General features: G+C 44.6%; 2 protein-coding genes across 5 annotated transcripts in view; one reads left to right on the forward strand and one right to left on the reverse strand.

Moving 5' to 3' along the window:
* The window catches only part of LOC142576183 (citron Rho-interacting kinase-like), a 158,602-nt gene extending 149,010 nt beyond the window's left edge, over positions 1-9,592 (forward strand). For all 4 annotated transcript variants that reach the window (XM_075686188.1, XM_075686191.1, XM_075686190.1 and 1 more), the window contains one exon: positions 9,039-9,592. In XM_075686188.1, coding sequence (XP_075542303.1) covers positions 9,039-9,126 — 88 coding nt within the window. In that variant the 3' untranslated portion in view covers positions 9,127-9,592. The remainder of the gene's footprint in view (positions 1-9,038) is intronic.
* Nle (notchless protein homolog 1) lies at positions 9,217-27,474 on the reverse strand. Its single transcript, XM_075686196.1, has 12 exons — positions 27,198-27,474; positions 26,961-27,109; positions 26,445-26,668; positions 24,796-24,875; positions 24,640-24,716; positions 23,736-23,833; positions 20,686-20,878; positions 17,251-17,380; positions 16,572-16,818; positions 15,702-15,861; positions 13,731-13,801; positions 9,217-9,364 (listed from the first exon to the last, which is right to left on the reverse strand). The coding sequence occupies exons 1-12, from the start codon at positions 27,211-27,213 to the stop codon at positions 9,352-9,354; spliced, it is 1,458 nt and encodes a 485-aa protein (XP_075542311.1). The 5' UTR covers positions 27,214-27,474; the 3' UTR covers positions 9,217-9,351.
* Positions 27,475-27,575: the final 101 nt, after the last annotated feature.

Genomic DNA, 27,575 nt, shown 5'->3' on the forward strand with positions numbered 1-27,575 from the left:
AGCCGCGGCTTGTTACATGCGATCAGAACGCCCAGAAAGCAGTTAAATAAGTCGACACAATCAGCAGCCGGATGGAGGAAGGTGGCGGGGGCACTGGCCTCCCCACCATTATAGTTTTCTCGCATCAGCTCTGCCATCCGCCTATTTCGATTTTTTCATGCAACCTGGTTATAACAATTATAGGTTGCAACAATAGAACTTTTGTGGCACTTGAATATTGTTATAAGTGGGTTCGACTGTATCAGGCATCTAGAAAGAGAGTATGAAGTGTGTGCAGTAGAAAAATATTGCCTAATTTATAAAGTATTCCGATTTTCTTATAGAGATTAGTGTAGTTTCGTCGATAATAAAAATATATAAAAAATGATCAGATATGTTGAAGTAAATCTAAACTGTTTCTGGCTGATATTGCCACATAACAAATACAGTAAGACCTAGATAATTCAATCTCAGTTTATTTGAAGATTTGGTTAATTCGTAGGTTTGGCGCAGCGCTGCAACACTCTTTCATCTTTGCATATCTTGGAAGCGCTGTCAGTAAAATGGCGTTCGTGATGTGTTTCCAGCTCCTGCAGTTGCTTTTAATGAGAGGTTTTGCACACGTCCGAATCGCAATAGTGACAGCTCTCTTGGTGTCGCATCTCGAAGGCCATACATTTATGTACTGCAAGTGCCAGAAGCAATCAGCATTATATTAGCAAGCATTGGACACCACTGGTTGAGTAAGCACTAGATTCTACGATGTGGGCACTGATACACGCCGTACAGCTGTGCGAAATGCTTACGTTGTGTGGCTGTGTGCATTAATTTTATGTTTCTGCCCGCTACAAATGAATGAGCCAGAGCATCATCATCAATAAACGTGCCACTTCCGCTTTTTTGTTTCTGGTTTTTTCAATGTAAATACCATACCAGCAGCACTGCATGCATGTGCTGTCACGTTTTTTCCATTGCTGGTGTGTTGTGTTTGTTTGATTCTTGAATGCATAAAAATCTCTGCCACATACGCATTCCCGCTAGTGTATGAAAGCAGCGATGTACTAGGCTTCGCCAACTATTTGAATATAGAAGCAGACATGCATATATTGTAAGCTAATGCGAAAGACAAAGTCACCAATAGCGCCGACAGTGTGCCAGTAGGCGATGGCAGAGATGATAATGAGCCTGCTCAGGCACCTGCTTTAGCAACAATAGATGTTGTCCAAACCCACGTCTATAACATGTTTCTGGCTCCCGCAGTCGTATCCGTCGCATTCAACCTGAGAAGCATGCCCTTTATCATCTGCATTCTAAATCCAGAGGGCGCCACACTATAGGACTTGAATTTGGACGCCACCTATTCAGAGTCTCTGTTCGTGATCTACAGCTTTGTTGAGTGCAGCGGTCGTGACTGTGAGGTGCTGTTTATAATTAGTGGGCTAGAGATCGTGACACTTGGTACAGCACGCTGCCGTACAAAGCAATCCTGCATCAATGATTACTCGAAGTATAGTCCTGCTACACTGAAAATAAACAGGACGTGCTTGTGTCACACAGTATTGCCCCCTTTTTTAAGTTTTTTTTTTCTTTTTGGGTAATTTGAAAATCTGCTTAATTTGAAGGTTTTTTGCTGTCTGGCAGACTGTGAATAACAGCGCTTCACTGTATATGCTTACAATTAATATTAGATGTAATGAAGGCATTTTCAAGTCGAATGTGACTTCAATAAAGTGAGGTTCAACTGCATTCATTGTACAGTGGGCTTTTATGTGCTCTCATCCCATCACATTGCATCCTTTGGTTTAAAACATAAAGGCATGCTGTGTTGTTTTCGTGTATATTGTGCTAAAGCTAATGTGGTGGATATGCTTTGGGCTTCCAGTGGAAACCGAGCATTATGCCAAAATAAACCCAGCAGTGTTAAAGGGACCCCGATACGATTTCTTTTGATTGTGCACAAACACATTTACTATGTAAGGTGAACATTAAGGGCTAAGCTCTTGCATTAGCCCTGTAAGCTGAAAGTTTTTAATACTTCACACTCGTGCTTATGTATACATATATAAAAAGTTCATCTCTGTATTCTCTCTGAGCCTATAAAAAAGCCTCTCTGTTTCTTTTCGGTTCCTGCCTATTCTTTGTAGATGGATGAATGATCTCACTCATGCAAGCTGTCTTTTTGCCTCATGTAATGCCGCCTGGCATACTTTCAGCATGTTTTGCTAACCTTTTTGTAAAGTACAGTAGAACCTCGTTGATACGATCCTGTTTCACATGATTTCCTGGCGTCGACTAGCGGTCAAGAAAACCAAAAATGACTCAATGCGGTCTTTTTAGTCTGTTAATACATTCCCAGAAAACACAATCATTCGGCACCACCAATCGGTGAATTGCTAAACTGCAGTCGTATAATCATTTTCAAGCCACTAGATCCCATGTGAATAAGAAAAGATCGAGGCACGCACAATCAAGAGAAGCAGGATCCGCCACAACAATTTTGCAGTACGTGCTCGCTCATGTCATGTGAAAACTCAGTTTCGGTAGAAGAAAATTTGCTCATGGGCTGTCGCATTCACAGCTATTGCCGCCAACCCTACTGCAATAAGCATGTTTGCCTATCAGTTTCACAGAGCGTGTGGCGTAGCACCATTCGAAGCTTACTGCACTGCATGCTTTTAAAGGGCGACCACACAAATGCCACCTGCAGCAGGGAATGGCAGTGCGAATTGAGTGTCACGTTTCGCCCAGGCGGCATCGTATTCCAGTGCCGCCCACCAGCTCGATTTCATTTCAGTTTCCCGTCGCTGTCTTTGCAGACTACACAATAAAAAAACAACAAAGCGAACAAAGCACGTATCGGGGCCCCACCAGCTTGGCATGCGTCGGCGTCTCGTGCTGCAGTGATTTGCATTATGTAGATATCCACTACAGTCAAGTCCGCCAAATTTATTTACGACATTGAGCCGCACTTTCTCCCTGTTAATATGTTGGTTTTAGAGTTTTCTTCCCAAAGCGTATGACCGAGGTTCTACTGTATTTAGTCCCAGCAATCTGCATGCCTCTAAAGACACCCAAAGGCAATTAGCATAGGTTGTTCTTCAAATCGTTAGTGCACCTTTGGCTGAAAATGTAGACATTCTACTGCAGTTGCTGTCTCTATAGTTTCATCTGTATGCTTGTGAGAGGAAAGGAGTGAATAATTTGCAGTAAAACATAGTTAATTCAGAAAATCAGATCATTTGCACTGAAGCCTCTCGTCCCAGCAAGCGTATGCTTTAGTTAACAGCATCTAACCCTCATAATTCGGAGATATTTGGCTGCGCGCGCCGGTTAATTAGGATGACCCTTGGAGTTCACCGAGCGTTGCAAATGCATGACACAAGAGCAAAGAAGCGATGCTAATGTCCAAAATGATGAAGTCCACACTGCCATAGTCATCATTGACAAGGGAACCATACAGAAACAACAGGACGGCTTTATCACTGCGTTAGCCACCCGCCTTCAGAACTTCGTGATAACTATCCATGATTGCATTGACAGCAACCATGGATTCATCTATACACGGGCTCCGTTTTGATTCAGTGCAAAGCGCCCCTGATGTCACAAATGTGCTGAAAACTGTCAAGGATGGAGAGCAATTGCTGCGGCCTGCGCACGCTGGCATCAATCCCACAGCCTACATCACAGTGGAAAGTCCATTGCTGACCAGCTCTCTGACCGCAAAGTAATTGAGATTTACACACTGTAGTAAAAGGCAAGTCTACTCGTATGAAGACGTGCATTTCACACACTACAAGGAAAGTTATGAACTATGAATCCTTACCAACTAGCTCAGCTTTCTGTGGTTCAGGGTCATGAAACCTTCACTGCTGCGAGTGCTTTTCAGTTGCAACTTGCAAGGTGGCAAGAAAGGTTCACGAGGCACAGCTCTCGTACTGCCTTTTTGTTGACATACAAGGGTTAATCCAGAAATAAGGTTCCCAAAGAGCTGCAGCCACACAGGAAGGTTTGAGGTGAAATCCGGCAACACTGTTGCGTGCGACTGTTCCCCCACTCTCGATCCCCCGCGGATGCACTTCGCTGCGCCGCTCAATTCTTGGCTCAGCAGCCGTCCGATATGGAGGTTCCCATTGTTGATGCCACCAAGTACGAGGTTCGTTCCGTAATTCGCTTTTTGCATGCCAAAGGAACTCCACCTGTGGATATCCATTGTCAGTTGACAGTGACAAGTGTATGTCCGTTCAACACGTTCGAAAGTGGTGCAGGGACTTTAGTGCCGGTCAAACGGAAGTCCACAATGAAGAACGGAGTAGAAGACTGTCAGTTTCGGAGACGGTTATCGAGATGGTCCAACGCGAAGGGCTTCAAAACAGGAGGATCACCGTCTGTGAACTTGTTGCTCAGATTCCTGGGAGTTCTTCCAGTACAGTGGAAAGAGCTTTGACCAAAAAATTGGGGTATCACAGGTGTTGTGCTCGATGGGCACCGTGGCTATTGACATCAGACCACAAGGAGAAACGCCTTGACTGTGCTCGCCAGTTTCTTCAAAAGTGTCAAGATAAGGAAGGATTGTTGGACTCCATTGTTACGGGAAACGAAATCTGGGTGTTTCATTTCACTCGCAGAACGAAACAAAAAACCAAACAGCGGCATCACCCAGAGTCACCAGTTGCAAAGAAGTTCAAACAAACTCCTTCTGCTGGCAAAGTCATGGCCAGCGTTTTTTGGGATCGTAAAGGGATACTGCTCATCAATTTCATGGACCGTGGGACAACAATCAACTCAGAAAGTTGTTGTACAACACTAAGAAAACTCTGGCGAGCTATGCAGAACTGCTGACGAGCACGACTGGCAGCCAGTGTAACGCTGCTTCACGACAACACCCGACCTCATGCCTCCCATCAAATCCAAGAGAGAGAGAAAGCACTTTATTTGCACCCATCAGAGAATATGGGTGATCGGGGTGAGTCGCAGCTCCCCCTTTCACCGTATACCTCCCCCCTAGACGTCGGCTGGAATTAGTTGGCTTCCAGTGGCGGCCTGGGCTTGACCGATGACTTGTTTTTGGGCATGTTCTTCCTGGCTATGGAGCGAGGATTCCCATGACTCTTTGTTCCCATGTAGACCGTTCAGTGCTGGGCAAGCCCAGCGCTAAACACAAATGGCATTCTGAGGTGCACTCTTCCAAATGCAAAAACTGTGAAGGCATAGCGACCCTAAATCAAATCCAGGAACTTTCGACAAGCTTTGGGTGGACTGTTATGCACCACCCTCTGTACAGTCCAGACCTCATGCCTAGCGATTATCACTTGTTCCCTAGGTTAACGGAACATTTGAGTGGCCAACGCTTCCGGAGCGATGATGAAGTCAAAGAGATGAAATGCTTCAACGGGTTGGCGGCAGAAGTCTACGACATTGGGAACAGAAATTGGAGTACTGTCTACAAAAATGCATAGAAAAAGATGGCGATTACATAAAAAATAGAGCAAAATTTTATCTTTCCAATTATGTAAATTTCTGAGAATAAACAATCTCGTCTATTTCTAAAAATTCATGGGAACTTTGTTTCTGGATCAACCCTCACATAAATGAGGGTTGCAAGTTGCTTTACTGAGTTAAGGCATGTTGTTGTAAGCATGTTTGTTTTATTGAGACATTTGATTAATTCAAACAATTTTGTCAGTTCCAAAAATTAAATTAATGAGGGCATACAGTATTACTCTCTAGTGTCCCTCTAGCCCTTCGAGGGCCAAGTTTTTTTCATCAGATGTGGCTCAGGTCGAATTTATTACCTATTACCTATTTTTAAAAAATAAGCGTAATTTTTTTAGAGTGACCATCAAGAGACAAAAAAATATTTTCTGTAGGTGAACATGCATTAGTTTATTCATGAATACAGATAGGCTTCCATAAACACTTATATTAAGAATAAAAAGGTAGATACGCTGGAGTATATATATACTGATTAGTCACTTGGGTGGTATTCCGTATTGGGAGGAATTGCCGCTCATCTCACTTGCAGCAATGCAACAAGCTTGCACACCCATAGCGCAATCTAACCGTGTATGTGAGTGCACACAAGGAAGCTTGATGGTTGTGCACCCGTTAAAAAAACAAACAAACCAGTCAAACACTTGTAGTAATCCTTTTCTTCAGTCAGAAACTTGTAGCAATCAGTTTTTGTGAGCCGAGCCTTGAGAAAAGCAATGCAGGCACGGCAGCATCTTTTTGTATACGGCGGCATTGCTTCAATGTACCAGTGCCCGCCTGTGAACAAATGTAATCGCACCACTTTAGGCAACATACAAGCGAGGATCTAGCAGTGGCCCTTTGAGAGATTAGAAACCTTATAGACATTAGTTTTTAGGACTGCAATGAACGGAAACAGTTTACGAGACGAAACCAAAACTGCTGCATGCCCTTACACGCTCGGATGCGCGAGCACTCGCTGAAACGCCGTGGAATTAAAACCAAGAAACTACGGAGAAAAAGTAAAATGCATTGTACCCGCACAGGGTGGCAGCACTTGCTGGGGAACAAATAGTTTTAAAAATCTGCGTGTTTTTCAAACAGAGGCGGTGGCTTAATACACGGCACCGACTATTTGGGAGTTGTTTGCGGTGCCATGTATATTTACGGCATTGGCCCTGAAAGGGTTGGAAGAGTACCAAGATAACGTTTTTGACTTATTCTTTTTTTTGCACTAAATGAAGTTCAGAGTGCCCCAAGTTCTAGAACAAATACTGGAAAATGTCACTAGTACCCTAAATAACTTACTACAGTACAGTCTACGATCATTACAACGGACCCGCGTCCAACAGACTTTTGGATATGATGGACCATATTTCAGCCGTAGCTTGTTTTACCTATTTTATTAATGCAACAAAGTTTGCCTTTAACAGACAATGCTACAACGGACTATCGGCTACAGCGGAAGAAATTAGCAGCAATTTTTTTCAAAATCAGACCTATAAGACATACTTTTGCCGTGTTGGCATGGGATGACAACTGACTTGCGAGGCTCAGCCGACGATTGCGGCTCAATATCGCGCATGCCAAGGAGGAAGGCGGTGCAGAAATATGCAGTCTTCTTTTGTGCTCGAGCCACAAGGAATGAGGGGGGAGGCGAGAGAGAGGGGGTTCTACTTTGGTGGCTGCTGCGTACGTCGCGGGCGCCGTATCTTGAAAATGATCTGCGATGTGGACAAAGTGCACTCGGTGCCAGTAGCTTCGTATGCACTGTGCTTTCGACGTTTGGTTCATATTGAAACGAGAGACAGCACGAAGGTCAATTCGCTCACTGGTGCTGCTGCGCTTATCTTGCTTGATTTGCTATCGCAATCGATGCTTCGCCTTTCGGGCGAAACTGAGACTTTTCTTGTTTTTTAATTTGGACACTCTTTGCACTAAAGTTGTTAGACATTGTGACGAAACTTTCAGAAGTGAGGTATTTCAAATATTACGGACTTCTGATAAAATGGACATTTTTTGTTGGATTATCAGGGTTTGTTGTAACGAGAGTTGACAGTACTTGTTTCTACGAACCAGTTTGTTTTGGTACACATGATGTGGATGCATCATGACGTCATAATACATTGGCTTTTACATCGTCGCTCCGGATGCTACGTGCAAGCATAGCTAGAAGACGTGTGCAGCACTCGTGGTTCTTCTTTTCGTTAGCAATGGCATCATACCTAGCTTATTGCTATATGTCACGATGCCGTGATGATGTCAACAACACCAGGTGGCACTTTAAGAAAAGATTTATTACTTATCCAACTAAAACGTCTTACGTTTCCGAACCTTAATACAGTAGAACCTTGTCCATATGTCTTGGGAAAAAAAACACAAGAAAAATCATACTAACCGGGAAAATGTACAATCCAAAGTAACTAAAAAAATTTCACCGACTCGAACATCTACGTAATGTGGAGCGTCGCGTTGAGCTGGTGATGATCTGGCAGCCAGAGATGCGTTTTTGTTGTTTTCCTATTACGTGGTGTTTTAAGAGGGCGACAGGAAAGCAAAATGAAATTGAGCTGGTGGGCGACGCCGGGTGCCGCCGAAACGAAACACGATGCCCACATCGCGCCGGCTGCAGCAGGGAGTGGCGGCGTGCTTGGATTATTGCCTACTAAGAGCGTGCAGTATGCTATGAGTGGCACTACACACCACGCACTGTAAAACAGATAGGTAAAGATGCATATTGCAGTAGGTTCGGCGGCGATATCTGTGAATACGGCGTGTGACGACCCGGCCGGAGATTTGCTGGTAGTGAAATAAGAAACTGTGCACACCATCGCTTTCATATGAGACGGGAGGCTACGTGTTCTTGTTCTCATGCGCCTCGCACCTTTTCTTGCTCACATGGGATATAGCGGCCGGAAAATGTATACCATCACAGTCTGCAGCAGGGAATGGTATTGTGTTTCAGTTATCGCCAATTAAAAGCGTGCACTATGCTTCCAACAGCACCACGCACTGTGAAACAGGCGAAGATCCTATCTCAATAGGATTGGCGATGATATCTGTGAAGGCCGCGTGCGTCAACCCTAGAGAAGATTTGCTGGCACCGAAATAAGAAACTGAGTGCGTGCTGGCATGTTTATGTGAGATGGGTGGGTAAGTATTGCGGTGAAGCTGCTGCGGCAGGCAGCTGTATACCGTTCTTGATCGTGCGTGCCCCGTACATATTTTTGTTTACATGGGATCTAGTGGCCAGAAAATGTATCATATGATCGCAGTGTGGCGACGTACTGAACGTTGCTGCTGAAAAATCGTGTTTTACAGGAATGTGTGAACCGGTAAAAAAATGAACGTAACTCTATTGTGTCATTTTTTGTCAACGATTGCCAACATTGGTGCCAGGAAAACATATGTAACGGGACCGTATCAACGAAGTTCTACTGTACTTGTAGAACCTCGTTGATACGAGGTTCTACTGTACTTGTTGGGTGTCACCCCTTTGTATATGAGAAGCGTGTGGTATAGTTTCTACAACTTCAGAAGTATGTGTTGGTAGTACTTTAACAAACTTTTTCTTGTCTGCCACTTTGCAGCAGCCAGGATGAGGGCAGCGAAGCTGCCGAAAGTGACGAGATGCAGTTCTCCTTCACGTCATCGGTGGTCGAGGCACTGGAGGAATGAAGCTGTCCCAGCACGAGTGCACATTATTCAGCCACCGGTGGCCGAAAATACACTTGTATACACACATGAATGTGATAGGCGACAAGGTCACAGCTCCTTCCTCTTGTTCACACGTCACATTTTTTTATTGCGTTTATATATATATGTGTATATTTTTACGTTTTATAGATCGTGCAAACCTCCGGGAAGTTTTTTTCACTGGATGCCATCTTGCGCCAAGCAGTCTTACTTACGCCATCTGAAAAAAAAGAAGCATACTGACAACAGGCCATAATGCCCAAGCAATGAGGCACACTTCTGGTTGCCAAATTATTTACAAATGCCCACATTGAAGAAGCATTTTGGAAATGAGGTCGGGTAAATACTTTTATTTCTTCCTGAACACAATGTACAGTACAGTTTTTATGTGTTTTATCAAAGTTCAGTGGCGCCAAATTTATTGAATAAAAAATGTATTTTACCCTTGAACGAATCAGCGCATTGTGTTCATAAAACTAAATAACATATGGGGGCAAAGAAAGTGATAATCAAGTGCTGCAGTATTGGTGAATACTAGAGAGCTTTAGATTATCCTGCGCAAGCAGGCATGAGGGCTTCCCTAGTGCTTGAGTACCCAAGAGGAAAAACGTTATAGGTTTGCATCACCAAACGCAAGACCTATGTGCGTTCACAGCGCCGTCAACATTTAGTTACGGTGGCATTTGCATTTAATATATAAAACTAAAACTAAAAGAAATACCTTTTAATTAAAAACTGTTAACTTACATACCAAAGGCCTCTGTTGACTTGAAGCAAACGAAAGTAGGTTGCGAATAAAGCCAACCCAAAACAATCCCAAAGGGTAGAAATTTTGGTGTCTGTCATACAGCGTGTAAGTGCATTGTGACTGGCCTTCACTTCCCAGAGGGGGATGACGTCAACATGCATTGTGAAATTCTGCGGCGAGATTGAGGAATGGAAGACTGTACCGGTGTGTTCAACACCTCCTGTTTTCCGAAAGCATGTCTTAGTCTAACTAGCCTTGTCAGTTCACTTTCAAGCTGCTTGTGTCCGCTGATGTATGAACCTCTATACTACGTCACACTGCACTTTGGTGCTCAATGTGGGTTTCACTACCTGCTGTAAATTTGTGTGACAACTAAACTGCACAGTGTATTTGCATAATGAAGGGTAAATCTGCCAATTTCTACCTAGAAAGAAAGCTTTACTCAGGCACTAACACGCAGGCTTTCTTTGCGTAGTTAATTTTAAATAGAAGCGGGCGAACGTAAACTTTTTGAATATGAATATTAAGTATCAAATATTCAACAGTCTGACACAGAAGCATACATGTTTACAGCAGGAGCATTTATTTCAGTATTGTTAGGCACCACACTTGTACTGACTAGCGCAAGTAACACGGCTATTGGGGACAAAGGATCAGTATTAGACATGAAGCCAATAAATGTAAAAAAGAATGCATGAACAGCCTGGTTGGAAACAAGCTTTTTAGGAATGAATGGCTGCTGAAGACAAAATAAATAGTAGCTGAAGAAGGAGCTGCTGAAGAATTTGTGTCCCGTAGACGCATAGGCTGTCATGTAGGCTTACAGGCAACATACCACACAGATAAGCTTTATTGCTGAGTTACAGTGTTGTGTACGAAGTTTCTGCCTAAATCTATTTGGCCAACACTGAATGACAGGCAGCAAGCATCATTTGTTGGTTGAGAGCAGTAACACTGGACGAGGAAGAAGTTTGGCACATGACTCAGACAGGCCCATGCATGATATCTGACTGGAGTGGTGTCACACGTAATGTAGAGCAAATGGTTCACCTATGATGAGAGCTGTATATATAAATTCCAAACGAAGCCTTAGGTGGTTTGGGGTGAAGCCCATGCCCAGTTTCCTGCCTGGGATTTTGCCCCTATTACTGAAAAAGTTTTTGCAAAATATATGTTGTATATACAGTTGAACCCATTTATAATGATACTGGTTTTAACAGTATATCAGTTATAACAATGAAAAGCTGCTTCACCGTCAACTTTTTAATGTTTTCTATGGAGCAATAACCTGCTTACTACAATGTCACTATGCCGCATTATCGGTTATACTGATGAAGTGTGGCTGCTGGGTGTACATGCTGAAAGGTAAGAAATGCGAAATCCTTGCAACGAAAAAGTGAAATGCGAGCCGTTGCACGATGGGCCGCCACTCCAACAGCCGCCACGTGCTTCTCTCCATGAGAGATGCGCAGCTGCCACGTGCGCATCTCTGCCGTCCCCCTTGCGCTCCTCCGAACACGAATGGGCTGCACCCACAGCTCTGCGCCGCGCCACCCTCCGAAACACGAATGGACCGTGCTAACTGCGCTGACAATGCTGCCGCCACTGCTCCCAGATTGCTCGCTGGGGCCTAATTCTGCGCAATTCTGCTAACGAATTATAGGTAGGTCACTCATGCTTGTCTTTGTTCATTGTGTCGAAGTCATTCTTGGCCACATGGTTTCTCAACCTTGTTTCACTCGCTGCCGAAATGGAAGATGCATGATGTGGCCAATGAAAAGGAAGTGCACTGCTATAGATTTGGAAACTAAGCGCTTGTAACCGATGAGCCGATCGTCGCGAACGTAATTCCATCGGATAGCGACAGTGACAGCAGCACTGACGCAGCAGGGCAGCTTCCCCAACATTGTTCCTGCGGGAGGCCCTGTAGATAATTCAGTCCTGCATGGGCTTGTTTTCACGAGGGACCCATCGCTTCACTACGTGGAGCACCTGGATGCATTGGAGAAGGATGCTGGCAAGCTTCTCGTAAAGCAAGCAAGGCTGACAGACATGCGCTTTTCTTGTGCAGGCCAGTGGGAAATATGTGGCGAGATGCTTGTGGTGATCTCGTCCCAGCATTTATACTGGATTTCTCAAGCTGAGATGCTGCCGTGGCAACAATCTTGCATTTTTTAAAAGGTGCCTTTTGGGGCCACCAAAGCGATGCCTCGGCAGAGTTGATATGTCACTTGTTGCCCGTGACCTTTCTTTGCAGTTGTTACAGTCAAACCTCGATATATCGAACACGGATATATCAATTATTACGCATATCAAACACTTTTTATATCGCCTAGAAAATCGCATGCATTCTTAATTTTTTATTTAAAACAGGGTCGGACGTAAAATGTATATATCGAACTCCGCCACCCCAGACCATGTGCATTCTGTTGACAGCTTTCCCACAACACCCTCGAAGGTAGTGTTGGCGCAATGGGCGTTCTAGGCTGCTATGCACTATAGCTGCACACAAATGGCGCCCTTGGCGCCATTTGAATGTAGTGGCGTACGCATGCGGCAGCGGCTTGGCTAGTTCAACAACGTCAACAATGCATTGCATTTGTCGCACTGACTCCTCCTCGGTGCCGCGCTCTGCGCTTGCTGTGCCTCGCGAGGATTGGCGGTTTGCATCCGCAAATACTTGCCACAGCGCGCGCTCACTTGGCTCACTCATAGATGCCTTGGCAGATGCCACTTAATACTTTGTTACTGACAGTGTTTCAAAATGCTTCGATTGACAGACTGAAGATCGCAGAAGTAGCGGCCAAACGAAGATGCTACCAAGGTTGATCCCGCAAGCGCTGATATTGCCCCTATCCCGACTCAACTTGGTGCTGTAGCTGCTTTGGCCCTTCTATACTGCTACTATGGCACAATAGACGGCACTGGCCTATTGCTTGTGGATGGTTTAGACTATGTTGAGAACTCCATGTTTAAGCATGCAGCTGCCAATAACAAACAGGCTACACTGTTGCAGTACTTTCAGCCAAATAAATAAATACTTTGTGTGAAGCTTCAAGTGCCTATTACTTGCGCCACAAATGGGGCGCGATCGGGGATCATTGTTCGGGCCGCGCATGTTTGGCCTAGGCCGCCCCGACTTCGCACCGCTGACGAAGTTGTGGTGGCCTAGGCCAATTGCATGCGTTGGAACCGAACGTGCGTTCCGGACAATGATCCCCAATTGCGCCCTTGGTTCACCGATTGATTTGCAGAAGTTTTCGACACATTTTTTATGTGATTTTATATATCAAATTATGGCTATACCGAACTATTTCGCAATCACTGCACATATCGATATATCGAGGTTTGACTGTATAGCAGTGCCATTCTTGAACACCGACAGCAGTGGCTTGTTAAAAACATGCGATCAGAGCGCGCAAGAAGCAGAGTTACACGAGTCAACACAATCAGAAGCTGGATGGAGGAAGGTGCTGGGGAGGAGAACTGGCCTTCCCACAATTGTAGTATTTTTCGAAACAGCTATGCCATCCCCCATTTCGATTTTTTTTTCATGCAACCCGGTTATAACAATTATCGGTTATAACAACGAAATTTTCGTGACACTTGAATGTTGTTATAAGTGGGCTTGATTGTTTATACTTTTTTTGTTAATGCTTATTCATGATTTGTTTCACACATTTAGAAAGTAAATGGTCCCCCCCCCCCCCCCCCCCGGGATGTACATGTGTTGTCATTGTAGATTTATTGTGTAGTAGTATTCGAATAGTCACCCGGCCCTAGTTTTAAATCATGAGCCCCTGACGTCAGATAACAAATTGTAGAAGTTGAGACTCACAGCCGCAGCACCTTGTCCTTGCCTCCACTAACAACCTGCGATCCATCTGGGCTCCAGTCGACAGCGTACACCTGTGAACCAGAAACAGAAAAAGTGACCACGATGCTGCTGTGGACACTGTAAGCTGGTCTGTATCATTCAAAGGAACATATGACACAAAATTTCTATGTAGAAATAGTATCTGCATAGTTCAATATATGACACCTCCTACACACATGAAACAATGAACCAAGTATGAATGGCAAACAATCGGTAAAACATATTTAATTTGATGTTACAGGCTGTGCAGGCAGCTCTCAACACAACGAGGAAGGTGCGCTGCGACGTAAGCGAGCACTGATTACATTCGGGCAGCACTGGGAGTGTTGGAGGTGGAATTCAGTGGTGTTTAAAGCAAGGCAGGCAAGCAAGGGTTGCAGGCTTCTTGACATAAGCCCTATTTCAACCAGTTTTATTTATTCCTTATCTACCAAACGGGTCAAGGGGTCAAAGTTGTGTTGCGTCTGTCACTTCAAAGCATGACACATATCCTCTCTTTCTTTGCAGCGTCTGCTTCATGTCAAACAGAAGGTGAGCTTGATTTGCTGAAGACCCCTTAATAAATTTACAAGTTGGGCTTATATGCAGTCTGTAGCTTATGTTGAGTGGACACATTCTGTGGGCTTCAATAATTTGTAACAACACATGACTATCTGCTGTGTTTGCTAAGGGGGCCGATGATCTTGTCGTACCCTCAGTGCCCTTCTAAACTGAACGCTACTGAGCAAACGAGGTTCTGCACCACGTCTGCTGAATCAATAGCTACTCACTGCAGTAGAAAAAAAACTTTTGTGCCTGTAGTTCAAGAATTGACGTGAGAGACTTAAGCCATGGGGAACTGAGCAGGACAAACACTTCAGGCGTACACCACAGCCAAAATCTGAATTGCTCATCTTGTTTGAAACCAGCAAAACAAATGTTTCAAAAACTTCGAAAAGCCACTACGTACTTCATTGCCCTGACCTTCCAGATTCTCACATTCATATTATTTGCTATAGAGGTAACAACAGCCAACCAAGGCGCTTACATTAATAATGTGCTGCATACTGCCATCTGAAAACAACAGTTTGAATTGTCATAAAATAATGTTTGCTAGCCTTAGGAAGCGGCTTCAATGCACCCGCAGTGCTAGCCAGTCGGCTCCCAGCAAAACTGTGTAGGGCGCAATGTATCAGAAAAATTAATCAAACGTGACAGGAGGAACAAAATTTGACACGAAATACTAATGTGAAACAAGGGCTAGTAGCCTTGTTTTTACACAAACTGTGAACATCTGTCTGTGTTGCCATAAGTGCATCAAATCTACGGCAAATGAATCAAAAGCTCCTAGAGTTTCATCCTAGAGCTCACGTTAACAAAGATTCGTTATGATAAGCTCAGGTGACCACAGGCTTCTTGCGCTTGAAAGGATGGCATCTAGCGAGTATGAAGGTTGGAAAACACTGATAATAGATTTTAATTTTATACTAAAGTTGGTCTCCAAACGCCTGACCTGGCATCATCCCAGTTATCATGATGTCACAAGACACAGCAAAATTTGTCGAAATCATGCAGCAACACGGCAAGGTGTCGTGACACTGCTCACAAGAAAATGAGCAAGAGTGCTGCGCATGTTTTTTCTGGCTGCACTTGCACATGCCAGTCGCAGGAATTGAGCGAGCCAATGTATTATGATGTCATGACACATCCATCTTCTTGTAACCAAAACTGAAATTCGTTCATAGAAACAAGTAGTATTATAGTAAATTATTTAGCATGCTCTACTGCTGTCCAATATTTTTTCATGGCTTAGAGGGCTTGGACCTTCATTGAGAGCAAGTCAGAAATGTCATACCAGTATATTCCTTTAATCTTATCACAGAACTCAGTTAATCTGCACTAATGAAAGCGTGAAGTTAACCATCTGGCTGTTGAGATGACTGGGTCTCATACCTCATCAGCATGTCCTGGGAGGTCTCCTGTGAGCTTTCCAGTTGACACATCCCAAAGCTTGAGCGTGGAATCTGAGCTGCCACTGACCAAAAGCCGACTGTCGGCTGACCAGGCAAGCTGGTAGACACAGCTGACGTGACCACGCAGTGCAGCCAGGAACCTTGGAGAAAAAAACAATGTAGGAGTACTTTTCTGTTAATTCTGTTAATGAATTATTCACAACCGAACACTTCCTCCAGAATATCAAAAAGGTTAGCATGAGCTGTACCTTGGCTTTACAGCACTGAATCAGATTTTTCAGGCATCAAATTCAGTATATCAAAAATTATATGTTGGGCTTTGTGGGGTTAATAATCGCATGTATCCAATATTCATCTTGCGTGCTACTTTACGGTCAAGCTTTTTGAACGGCAACTATTCGATGTTCGATTAGAAAATATTCCTCCAGAATCATTATTTGCTTCGAATTCACTTTGAACTTAAATATCTACTGCTTGCACAAGCCTAAAAAAAAGCAAGCTGCTTCGCCACACCCATTTATGTGACATGTACCCTGCACGGCATGCCTGCGTCAGCCTTCCGGTCTCCTTTCCACCCCTCGAAGTCGGCGAGAGGGTGGAAGGGAGACAGGAGAGGATTGCACAAGGCCAGCGATGCAACAAAGGCAAATGTGGCGAAATGGCTTGCACCTTTTTTCTTTAGGGGGGGGGGGGGGGGCAATGCAACGAAGGCGTGCTGTGTGGGTGTGTGTGGCACAAAGGCGAGCGTGTAAAAGTGGCTCGCAGTGAGGCAGTGATGGTAGTCTATGCTAGCATGCTGCTAATGAAGCTGCAACGAACTGGTTCCCTCCTTAGAATAAGAGCAACTCACTTGCCCGTTCGGCCATCCCAAAGCTTTAGGGACTTGTCGAAAGAGGCACTGGCCAGAAGCCTCATGTCGGGGGAGAAGCGAACATCATTGACCACCCTCTGGTGGCCTGTCATGTGCGCTGCAGGCTTCTTGCTTGTCTCAGGCAGCCAGAGGGCCAGCGTGAAATCGTCCGAGCCCGAGGCCAGCCTCTCTGGCTCACTGCCTCGAGCATCCTTATAGCGCTGCTCAGCACGACGCTGAAGCTCCTCTGTGTCGCAAAAAAAAAAGAAAGGATTATTCAGGAAATAAAGTACCCCACTGACACAGCAACCGGCAGCACAATGTTTCAAGCGTTCCTGGAAGATTTCGTATGACCTAGCAGCCCTGTCACCCGCACAATTTCAGTGAGCACTTAAAGAAATCACCACTCAAATCTGTCAGCTGCATTGGCTCCACTGCGTGAGCTAGGACAACAGTTCTCTCAGTGGTTGCTTAGGTATCAATGGCCACAGGCATCAATGGTTGTTGAAGAAATGTGTGTGACAAAGGTATAAATTAAGATAAAACAGTACTACAACAGTGACACTTCAAGCAACACCACCAGGTACTTTTTTGGTTCATGCACTTGCCTCGCAGTGTATATATTTAACCCAGTTCATGCCCTACACATATTTAGAGAAAGAAGTAAAGCAGGCGTCACCTCTTGAACAGGTGGAGATGCCTTGCTGCTTGCGTGGATCGAATGCCCCTGTCCGCATTACGTAGTCCGTGTTCAAAGCCAGCACATTGACCCAGTGCCCATGGCAATGTAACGTCCTGCACAGGATACCCTACAGTGCACAAAAGGGGAATAAAAGGCAGTGTGTGTGTTGTACTGCATTTCACAAGCGTGCCATGAGTCTCAAATGCAAAAGATGGCATCAGCACACTTCTTTTATTTCTCATGCAATGTTGCTGGTACAAACGCTACTCAAATCCTTTGTTGGCCAACAATACGCTCACCATCCTTGCAAAAACACACCAGAAGGAGTGTGCAGATGCTTACGCGCTGCCCGGCTGCAAAACATGGCATTCTCACCGGCAATGCACCAAAATTTTTAGAGGAACATCCCAAATGAATGCACTGGTGCTACGATTGCGGCTGTCACAACAATACGACATGTTTTCTGGAACTGTCTATCCTATGCCCTTTACTTCAGGCGAGACACACGCTCCTCCGGCCAACCTTTCTGCTTTCTCCCTCATTAAACATTCTTCTCTCTCTCTCTGTCCTCTGCAACCCAGCGTGCAACCGCTACCAATGGAATTACAGTAAAAGCTTGTTAATTCACAACTCGTTAATTCGAAATTTTGGTTCATTCGAAGTAGTCACCACGGCCCGTCCAACAATGTATTGAAAGCGATATGTAATGCATCCCACTAATTCACACTGAAGCCTGCACAATCATCGATAATTCGAGCTATATATATAATGGAGAGAGAGTGCTAGTGCATGGGAGCACATTGGCGACTCTGGTGTCACCGTGCAGGCCGTGCAGTTTTGCTTTTTCCATCTGCAGCCCTTTGTTTAGGCATGACTGGAGAGAGACGCATTTGAACCTGGCCAGGCATGGCAACGCCGGTATTTCAGGTTGTTTCCCTCCCTCTCTCAAGACCTCCAAGATAAAAACGCAGACGCAGTGCTGCACATTTCTTTTTTTTTTTTCACATTACACGGCGCCCGTGATGTCTATCAGCGCTCGCAGTACCAAAAAGCATATAGCCTTTGAGATTAGTGGCTGTTACTCAAAGGAAAGCATCGCTGGGATACGTGTTTGGATGCCACCTATACGTATTGTAGAACTTGGCAGCATGCAGCCGGTGCAGCTACAAGAGTAGAATGGAGAGCAATGTTACAGCAGGTTGCGGTGCGTTTCGCGAGTGCATTTTAAGGCGCCTGCTCTTGTGGCAAGCGGCGGTGTAAAGGCATGTCTTTAGTCTGACCTTCTTGGCACGCGGGTGAGCTCCGAGAAGGTCGGACTTGTGACCAGTCACGCTGCGCCGCTTGCGTTATGCTGTCCCCTTCGAAGCGCATGCCATCATCTGGTCTCTTTGGAGCATGCGCAGAATGATTCCCAACCCGCGCGCTGCTCTGAATGGCTGTCTGCGACTGTTGCTGAAGTGGTGTAGGCACCTTTTTTTTTTCTTTGCGCAATGCGTTGTGGGCCAGCACAGTTAGCGCGATGAATGCGCTTATGGAGCAAGAGCCATCTTGACGTCGGAATGAGTTCGATACGTACGGTAACATTGGCTGCACCAGTGCATAAAACTTGTTGTTCTCACCAATGTGATGTAGTGTGTGCGCTCATTCGCACTAGGGAAGATCATAATCGTTGGTGAATTTTTTCTCTGACTTTCATTTGTTCGAATTTTGTATAATTCGAATTAACGAGCTTTTACTGTACCATGGAGCACTAACTAGCTGGGTACTTTCAAGTGCAGGTGAGGCTGAAGGACACTGTCCTCACAGATGACAATCCTAGTCACCTACTGCACCTTAAAGGCTTACTTGTAGGGCATCAGTTAACTGCTCCTTGCAGATTAACGCCAGGGCCTTCAATACTATTCATCTGGTCATGAAACTCCTGCGTAATGCTATGGGAGCGCTTCATATAGCATGCACAGTGGATGCACTGCGGCGCTGGCACAAGGGCACTGAAGAAGACGTCCAACAGACACCACAGGCGTTCCGTGTGTACGCCTGCTTTTGTGCAAGGGTCAACTGCCATTATCGGAGTGTGAATACTGTTGGCACAACATTGGAATTGCCGCCCTGTTTCTGTACAGTGTTGAAAAATTTTAATGCAAACAATTTCTAAAAAACTATGATGACATGTTTCATTTCCAAGTTCACCTGCATTTGTAACAGCGGTCCAATTCATAATTTGAAAGGTATACGTGGGACTACTCCATCGTTAAAAGCCAGTTACGGAGCAATTTCATGTCGCATTTTAATTTAATTACGCGTAAAAAGCCTGCATTGCTGCTTTTAGTCGCTCATGTTTTAGTTTTTGCACTGTACTCTTCATGAAGTGACAGCATGTTTAATGACAGTGACAATTCCTAACATTTGTTGTGTGCCTGCGTGTCGATCAAGTTACAAGGGTACCTAAATAACATTACTAAGTGTATAACTAGAAGGCTAAACTTACTAATTAACAAATAATGTAAATAATAACTAACTAAACTAGCTAAGTAACTAAACTCACTAATACCAAACCTGACTAAGTAATTGCTAACCTAGTGAACAAAGCTAATTAACCAAACTTGGCGATAACTAAACTAACCTAACTAAACTAAAAAACAACTAGCCAAATATAACTAACTTATCTAATCAACTAACTAGGCAAAGTGCAAACAGAGACAGCCGACCAAAACAGTTTGTGCTAGGAAGGCTACTAGGGGGAGGTTGCTATGTCAATCATACAACAGTGCTGTGTATAATTTAAGCACAAATGCATTGCACATTAAATTATTTTGCCGAAAGTTTCTGCTGCATGTTCACTGTGGAAAAATGCTGAAATAAATGTGGAAGAGGCGCCTTTCCTTGTGAAAGATTTGCATGATCGCGCAACCCGGTCATCTAGCGTGGCAGATTGTTTCCCTTCTACTTACGCCAGTGCCTCTGATGCCACCTTCTGTCACTATATGAAACTTTCGGGGAAGTTTTGCGACCAAAAGGAAGGTATAGAAGGACTCTGCTAACATTAAAAGATCAAGGCAGAGTTTCGTAAATGGCATGCTTGATATCACTAAGGGCAAGTTCAAACCAGTGATTGACAGTGGTAATGTGACCAACCATGGCAATCAAGGAGCTACTCACTATGACCAATGTTCAGAGTGGCAAGTGTGACCTACCCCCCAACACACCGCCATCGCCATATCAAATAACCATCGGCATGTTCGAACGTTCTGCTCCTGTATCACTGATTGGTTCAGCAGCTTTGCGACTCCAGTCGCAGAACTGAAAAATTGCACAATGAGCGACTGAGCCAGAAAGGTCACTTTTCGACCAAAGCAGCCATCTGAAAACCAACTTGGTTACGCGACCTGTATGAATGGCCATATGAATGTGCCCTAAATCTGAAGCACTCACAGTGTCTGCCCTCCAGACTTTGATTGTGCAGTCCTGGGAAGCAGTGTAGATCAGCCCTGTGCCGCCCCAGCGAACGCAGGTCACCGACTGGACATGGCCAGACAGCGTTAACCTCGTCTGTGCTAGCGTTGTATCCCAGATGCGCACAGTGCCGTCTTTGCTACTGCTGGCCAGGGCACGGCATTCTGCATTCCTGCATGGTGGAGAATTTCATTTCGGGCTTTCTGGTCAAGGCAAAAAATTAAAATCAAGCCAAACAAGGTCACAGCCTTGTAATGCAGCACATCTTGAGGAAATGCATCACAACATTGTCAGTCCAAACGCCTACTGTTTAGAATTTCATGCTACTAGATTTTCATAAAAGCGAGGGTTCCAGATAATAAAGCTAACAGCAGAAAGACAGTTTTATAAAAAGACTAAAATTAGATTTTTTTTTTCAGTCATTCCCTTACAATCAAATATGGTACCAAGCAACATTTCTAGATTACTCTGCCAGCTGCTTAATTGCCATGCTACATGGGACTCATTTCTGTTGCCTCACACGCTCAACGGAGCAAACTTTGTACTAGCATGTATCATTTCACGGCAGACAACTGAGGAGTCGCATGTTACATGGGTTCTGATCTCAGAGGCTGTTCCATATTTTACTGTTATGGGTGAAGTGCGGGAATGTTGGGTGAGATGCCAATTGGTGGAGAAAATAAGAGAAAGACGACAGACACCCACTATATGCATGAAGGAACGGCTTAAAGGGACACTAAAGTGAAAAATGATTTCTTCTGCATCAGTAAATTACCGTTCTATAGCACCAAAAACACCACTCTTACAACGATAAGACGCTTGGCAAGCCAGAAACAGCACAAGAACGAAATATGGGTGGCGACGCCTACTTAAGTTACCGCACCTGGGGGCTATGATGTCTTGGATTTTGATGGCATCTTTTAGGGCCTAGTAATTATATACAGCGGTTCAGATTGACTAGATCATGTTCTAAAAGAATGAAATATTAAACATGCCAAGTTTCGGGAACCTTTACTCAGCCAACACGGCCCAAATGCGAAAACATACTTTGGAATCCCTGATGTCACGCTGACGTACCGGCGCTGGGGTTTCAGCGTGAAATTCAAATACTGATACTTGGACCTTCATTTTCTCATTTAATAATCAAACTATTTTTTTAAACGACTGTCTTCAGGGTTCTAAAACAATGCTTCATTAGTCTAAACTGATTTATTGTTTCGCTTTAGTGTCCTTTTAATGAAGAAGACTACAACATGACCTGTGTGACACAAGCCGAATGGACACGCAAAATAACAAGAACACTACCGCCAATGAGAGCCAAGCGAGGGGATGTGGGGAACGCTGTCGCTGCATTGGGTACTGGAGGAAGCTGTCAGGCTCCGGGCCCAAACTATGTGGCACCAACTGGGCCAAGGCAATTGATTACCTCTCTGGAAACTGCAACCTTCTCTTGGTTGCCTCCACTGGAAGTGGTATGCCTGACATGACTAGATGGTTTCCATCTGGGGGCGACCAAGAAACACTACGAGCTACACTACAAGCAGATGAATCGCCACGTTTCGTCTGCTTTGGCCGCCGAACCACCTAGAGCTCCACCCATCGCTAGTCACCACCTTCTGTGCTACTAGTGACCAATCTTTCTAACCCATTTACCGCCACACTTTGCATTATATTCTATCAGGACCTTGAATGAACTCATAATGACTTTCTTGTTCTACATTAATACTGTGTGCTAGTAGGCTAGATTTACTCTTGTTCCTGTTTCCGGAGCGATTTATGGTGCAATGGTTTCTTTGTTTTTGTTTTTCCGTACTACATTCTAAGGTCACACTCACATTCTTCACATTCTGAGGTTGCACTCGGGCCTTCCTTAGGTAGCGACACCCATAACCAACGAATCTCGATAACAGCTACCTCCCTTCACTGTCTGCTGTGTGGCGGCACATGCATCCAAGTATGCCCAGAGGGCATGACAGGCAAGAAAAAGGGGTCATCTCTTCACAGCGCTCCAAGATAGAGTTTGAAAGGTACAACAGCATAGAAGCCCTGGCACCAAGGTAGTCTTGAGATGAAGGCTTTAGCCACACACATGTGGGTGCATGATTCTGATCAATTGCATGTTTTATCACTGAGCAACTGAAACACAGAAGGGCCAAAGAAAACACTTTTCCTTGCATTTGCTTGTATTTCTAATTGTGTATAAAACTAATATTTATGCACACATACCAATTTCCATAACTCCTTTGACAGTTAAAACCTCAGACTGTGTAAATGAGAAATTCAGGGTACAGCGACTAGCAGTTAAGAACATGCTGCACTGCACACTTATGGTGATGTTACGCGGCCTATGATGAAATGCACTTCTGTCCTTAAGCATAACCACAATTGAAGCCTTGCACGTAAATATTTCACACTTCCATCTCCCATTGCTTTTAAAACGGCACTGCAAGAGCTTGCACCCAAAAATAAATGACACCAATGCAACACGCATAATTTAGCAATGACAACTGCGAGGATGTCTCTTCTTGCATGTGTGTGTGCATTTGCAGGTTTGTGTCTTTTTTAAAAAAGGCAGCATTGGCTCATGCATGTACTCAATTCAGAATCTTGATATCTTTTGGTAGCTGTGATCTCAAGAACAAACATCCTGAGTTGGCAAACACAGAGCGCAACCACTGTCCTCTACTCCCTGTGTGCTGAGCTCTTTCCGTGGCAGTTTTAGTGACTGACTGACTTATTTATCGATACACAGAGTTTACTGCCCCAAAGCAATGCCAGGGACTATGAGAGGCACCATTGTGGAGGACCCCGGTTTGATGATGATGATGACCCAGGCCTGAACCTTCGTCAAGTGAACTAGTTTTCACTTTTCTTTTTCAGGCCTCCCTCGATTTCTTTATGGAAAAATAAACTTGGTTTGATTTTGACCACCTGGGGCTCTTAAATGTGCACCTAAATCTAAAAACGCAGGTGGGTCTGCATTTTGCCTGCCACTTAGGAACAAGAACAAAGCCAGCGGTAGGTCTCACAGGTGTAAAGGCTCCCAGCAGAGGCAAGTTATCCACTTTTTGTGACCAGCCAGGGGCCGTCCCAGTTGCTTTCCAGACTCTGGATCCCAAAGAAATATCTGCGCAAAGAAATATCACACAAGCTTTTAACAATTTGAAGGACCAACAAGTAAAAGGATTCCAAGCATGGTACAAAAACGCTACAATTCTGTCAAGGAATCCACAGACTCCGCAAGTCTTCAAATCTCAGTATTGAGGTGCAGGTGGGCATGGTTGGAAAATTTCAACCACATGGCAGACCAACTGGCTCGAATGCCTGCCTATCATCTGAGACACCTGCAACCCTTTCATCGAATCCCCGCGCTTTCCACCAAGCACTGAAATCTAACCTTTTATAGGACACATGTGCCTTGATTCCTCCGTGTGTTTGCTTCCTTCCCCATAAAATTACTCGGGCACAGAAAGTACCTCTTCAGAGGCTTCAGGCTGGAGAGACCCTTACACCATCAGTTACCTGTGCTTGGGGATTGACAAAAGACGACCACAATAATGTTCCTCAAGCTGCTGTGGCAACGTCCGATGCTCGACGCCTGCTTTGGATGTGCCCTGGAATGCGGGCAATCAGACTAAATATATTAAGAAAGGCTGGACTGAAGCCATTCCTACCTACAAACTACAACCAACGGGTGAGAGACAATACCTTTGCAGAGACGTTGGTGCAGTTTTCGCACAATGCAGAGTTGGAAGTCCTTATTTTACTTTATTTTCATACCCCGTGCACCTTGCAGTAAGTTCTCTCGAAAAATAAAAAAAGTATAAATAAAAGATAGTGAGGTCATGCTTCGGTAATTGCTGCTTGAGTACCAAATGCTAGGTGTTCCTTTTTGCAAGGGACCACCCGTTGTGTGTCAAACATGCCACAAACCTGGCCATTCTTGCATCCAGATGCCAGCTTCTTTCCATCCGGGGCCCACGTGACACAGAGAACCCAGTTCTTGTGTGCTAAGAGGAAAAATGAGTCGACACAAAGCCATGATTCGAGAAAGCATGCATTTTGTAGCAGATGGAAGCCTGCACATACCTTTGCAGGTATGATGTGGAGTCTGTGTATTGAGGTCCCAGAATCGTACGGTTGTGTCACCAGAGCCACTTGCCAAGTGTCTATTGACAAATAATGTGCGCAAGTATGAGACAAAACAACACTGTGTAATCCCAGTGAATTCAACCATTTGTACAAATGCCACAATACTAACATGTTTGCATGATTCTAACGCGCACCTTTTTTTCAATAAAAGGTTCAGTTTTTTTTTTCTCAATAAGAGGTGCATTGAAATTTGCATGGGTGTTACAATCATAACTAACTCTACTCAAAATCAAAAAGAAAACTGATGCTTTCTCAATGCAAGCTAGCTAGCCACACCACCATCGAATGGGTCGTCTGAAGAAAGCGGCACTTGGAGAGATCACAAGGTGGGTTCATGGTGCGTGAAATGCCCTCCCACTGATGATGAGCCTTCAAGAAGTGCGGCAACTCTAATGCATTAAATTAAACTGAAGAAGACTTTTGTGGTTGTTATACAGCAAAATAGAGGTTTTGTCGGACTCCGATAGTGACCAGCCTCTAGGTTCAGCTGTGTGAATGTCTGTGTGCCTTTGTATGCTCCATAAAATCATTTCAATCAGGTACGCGACGACTCAGGTTTCGTTACTTGATGTGCGCATTACGACTGTTGGTCTGGTTTAATTGTGCAAATATGGTATATCTTTTTTATGTCCCCAGTCATAAAACTGATAGTCCAAACACAGACTGTATTCAACAAATGGTGGCATACAGCAATACCATTTCCAATGCCAATACCATTTGCTTGTCTAAATGTCTGCTTCAAGAAGAAACTTGAGATGCTTTCCAACACTAGCAGCAACACCTTCCATTTTTGGGGTTTCTTGCTTCTGCTATATTAAACGACTTAAGACTAAAGTATCTAGGCAATATAAAAACACAAGCAGAGAAGTTTAAATTTCTCTCAATGAGATCCACATCTGATTCCCTTTACTTCTAGAAACAAAAACAGCAATCAAGACCAGCATGACGATTTGAGCATAAAATAGCACTAAGCCTTCAGTGATCACTCATATCATACGAGTTCCAGTTATGATGTCACATAACAAAGCATGTACATGCTTATGCAGAAACCAGAGATTAGTTGGCCCCATTCAAGGCACAGCCATTCCCACAGGTTCCTCTCAGTGTTGAGGGCAGTGGCACTCAATGTCAATTTTGTGGCCCAATGTGTTGCAGTGTTCGTCCATGTTACTGCACTGGCTGTTTAAGCGACGGAGATCATTTATGAGCTACCTCAGTAGTTCAGGGAGATTTTTAGTCTGCTCTTGGCGGTGGTTCCCTAGAAAACTTCTGCCATGGCCACAATTAAAAGCTGCTGTGCCTTTTCGAAGCCACCCCTGATGAAGAAGTCGGAATGACTCCGAAACAATGGATGAATTCTAATAATCCTTCTTGGTTGCTCAATGTTTGTCTAATTTCAACCGACTGCTTTCAGCATTAATACACAACTCTGCCAACAGCTCCTACCACATTCATTGTCCCAGCCTGCAGATACATTCCATTAATGAAAAGAACGCAAACATTCAATTAAATGTCTGTAAAGTACACACGAGTTACAGTCTTGCAGCTAAGTAACACAGGCGATCCAAACTTGTCATGGGCCTCACCTTCCATCGGGACTGAACGCTGTCACGAGCACTGCTTCTTCATGTCCAGGAATAGAGGCAGTGCAGCGGGTAACTGCCTGCACCTTGAATAACGCCTGCGGTGCATACACGATTTCCACGATCTTCTCCGGTTCCAGCGGCTCGGTCTTTGCAAGCAGGGTCTTGGCCAATGACTCCCGGATCTCAACACCATCCACGAAAAATAGGTATGGCACCTTCTCCTCCTTTGTGAAAGAAATTGTAATTTTCAGGCACCGGTTCACTTTTCACGCCAATAAACAAAACTAAACGCTCTCGTCGGAACAGCCAACTATAACTGTCGTGACAACGGGATGAGCGACCGTGCATTATGCGCTGCAGTAAATCAGGACTCGTTTGTTTAAAGCTGATGGTCATCAAAATCAGACTCGTGGCCGATGTAATGCCGCAAGCGGCAACTTAGGTCGCCGCGATTGTCACGCGTACAGGGCGCCTTGCGATGATGCCATCAGCTGAAACTTTTCTCGGTCAACTCACACGTTCCAAAAAGGCGTTGCAGAGTAGTTGAAGCTTTTCCACCGTGACGTCGACAGGGAGATCGAACGGTGCCCCAGCATTTTCACCAGACTCCGATTTGAACTGGGCCAGGATCCGTTCTACTGTGAGCTTCGGCTCGGGTTGTTGTTCTGCAGATTAACATCGTTATGGCACATCAAGTTCTCTCTACCGCTGCGACTATCAAAGCGTCTGCAGCATATTTTGGGACTGGCTTACCTCGCTTTCGCTTCATGTCGCTGAAGGACGAGCCGTGCGCTTCACCGGGAATGTAAGCTGGACGTTGCAACCGACAGGAAGAAAAAGTTACTTCGACCAGATCGTAAGTCCACCGCTAATTGAAGATCGACATAGCTTTACTCGGATGTGATCTACCTGTCATATCGGCGAAGCTTTCTCGTATAATATTTCAGCAAGACAACAAACTTCAACACAACGCTCGTCCACGTGGTCGGGATGATTGAGCGAGCTAGCGCTGGGTTGTGCCGATCCCCACGTGATCAAAACAAACGAAATGGGCATGCGCACAAAATACGTCACGTGGCACAACACGATAAAAAAATAGTTCTTCAGAATATTCAAATTTATTCTGTAGTC

The sequence above is a fragment of the Dermacentor variabilis genome, chromosome 3, assembly GCF_050947875.1.
Source record: "Dermacentor variabilis isolate Ectoservices chromosome 3, ASM5094787v1, whole genome shotgun sequence".
Classification (NCBI taxonomy): Eukaryota; Metazoa; Arthropoda; class Arachnida; order Ixodida; family Ixodidae; genus Dermacentor; species Dermacentor variabilis.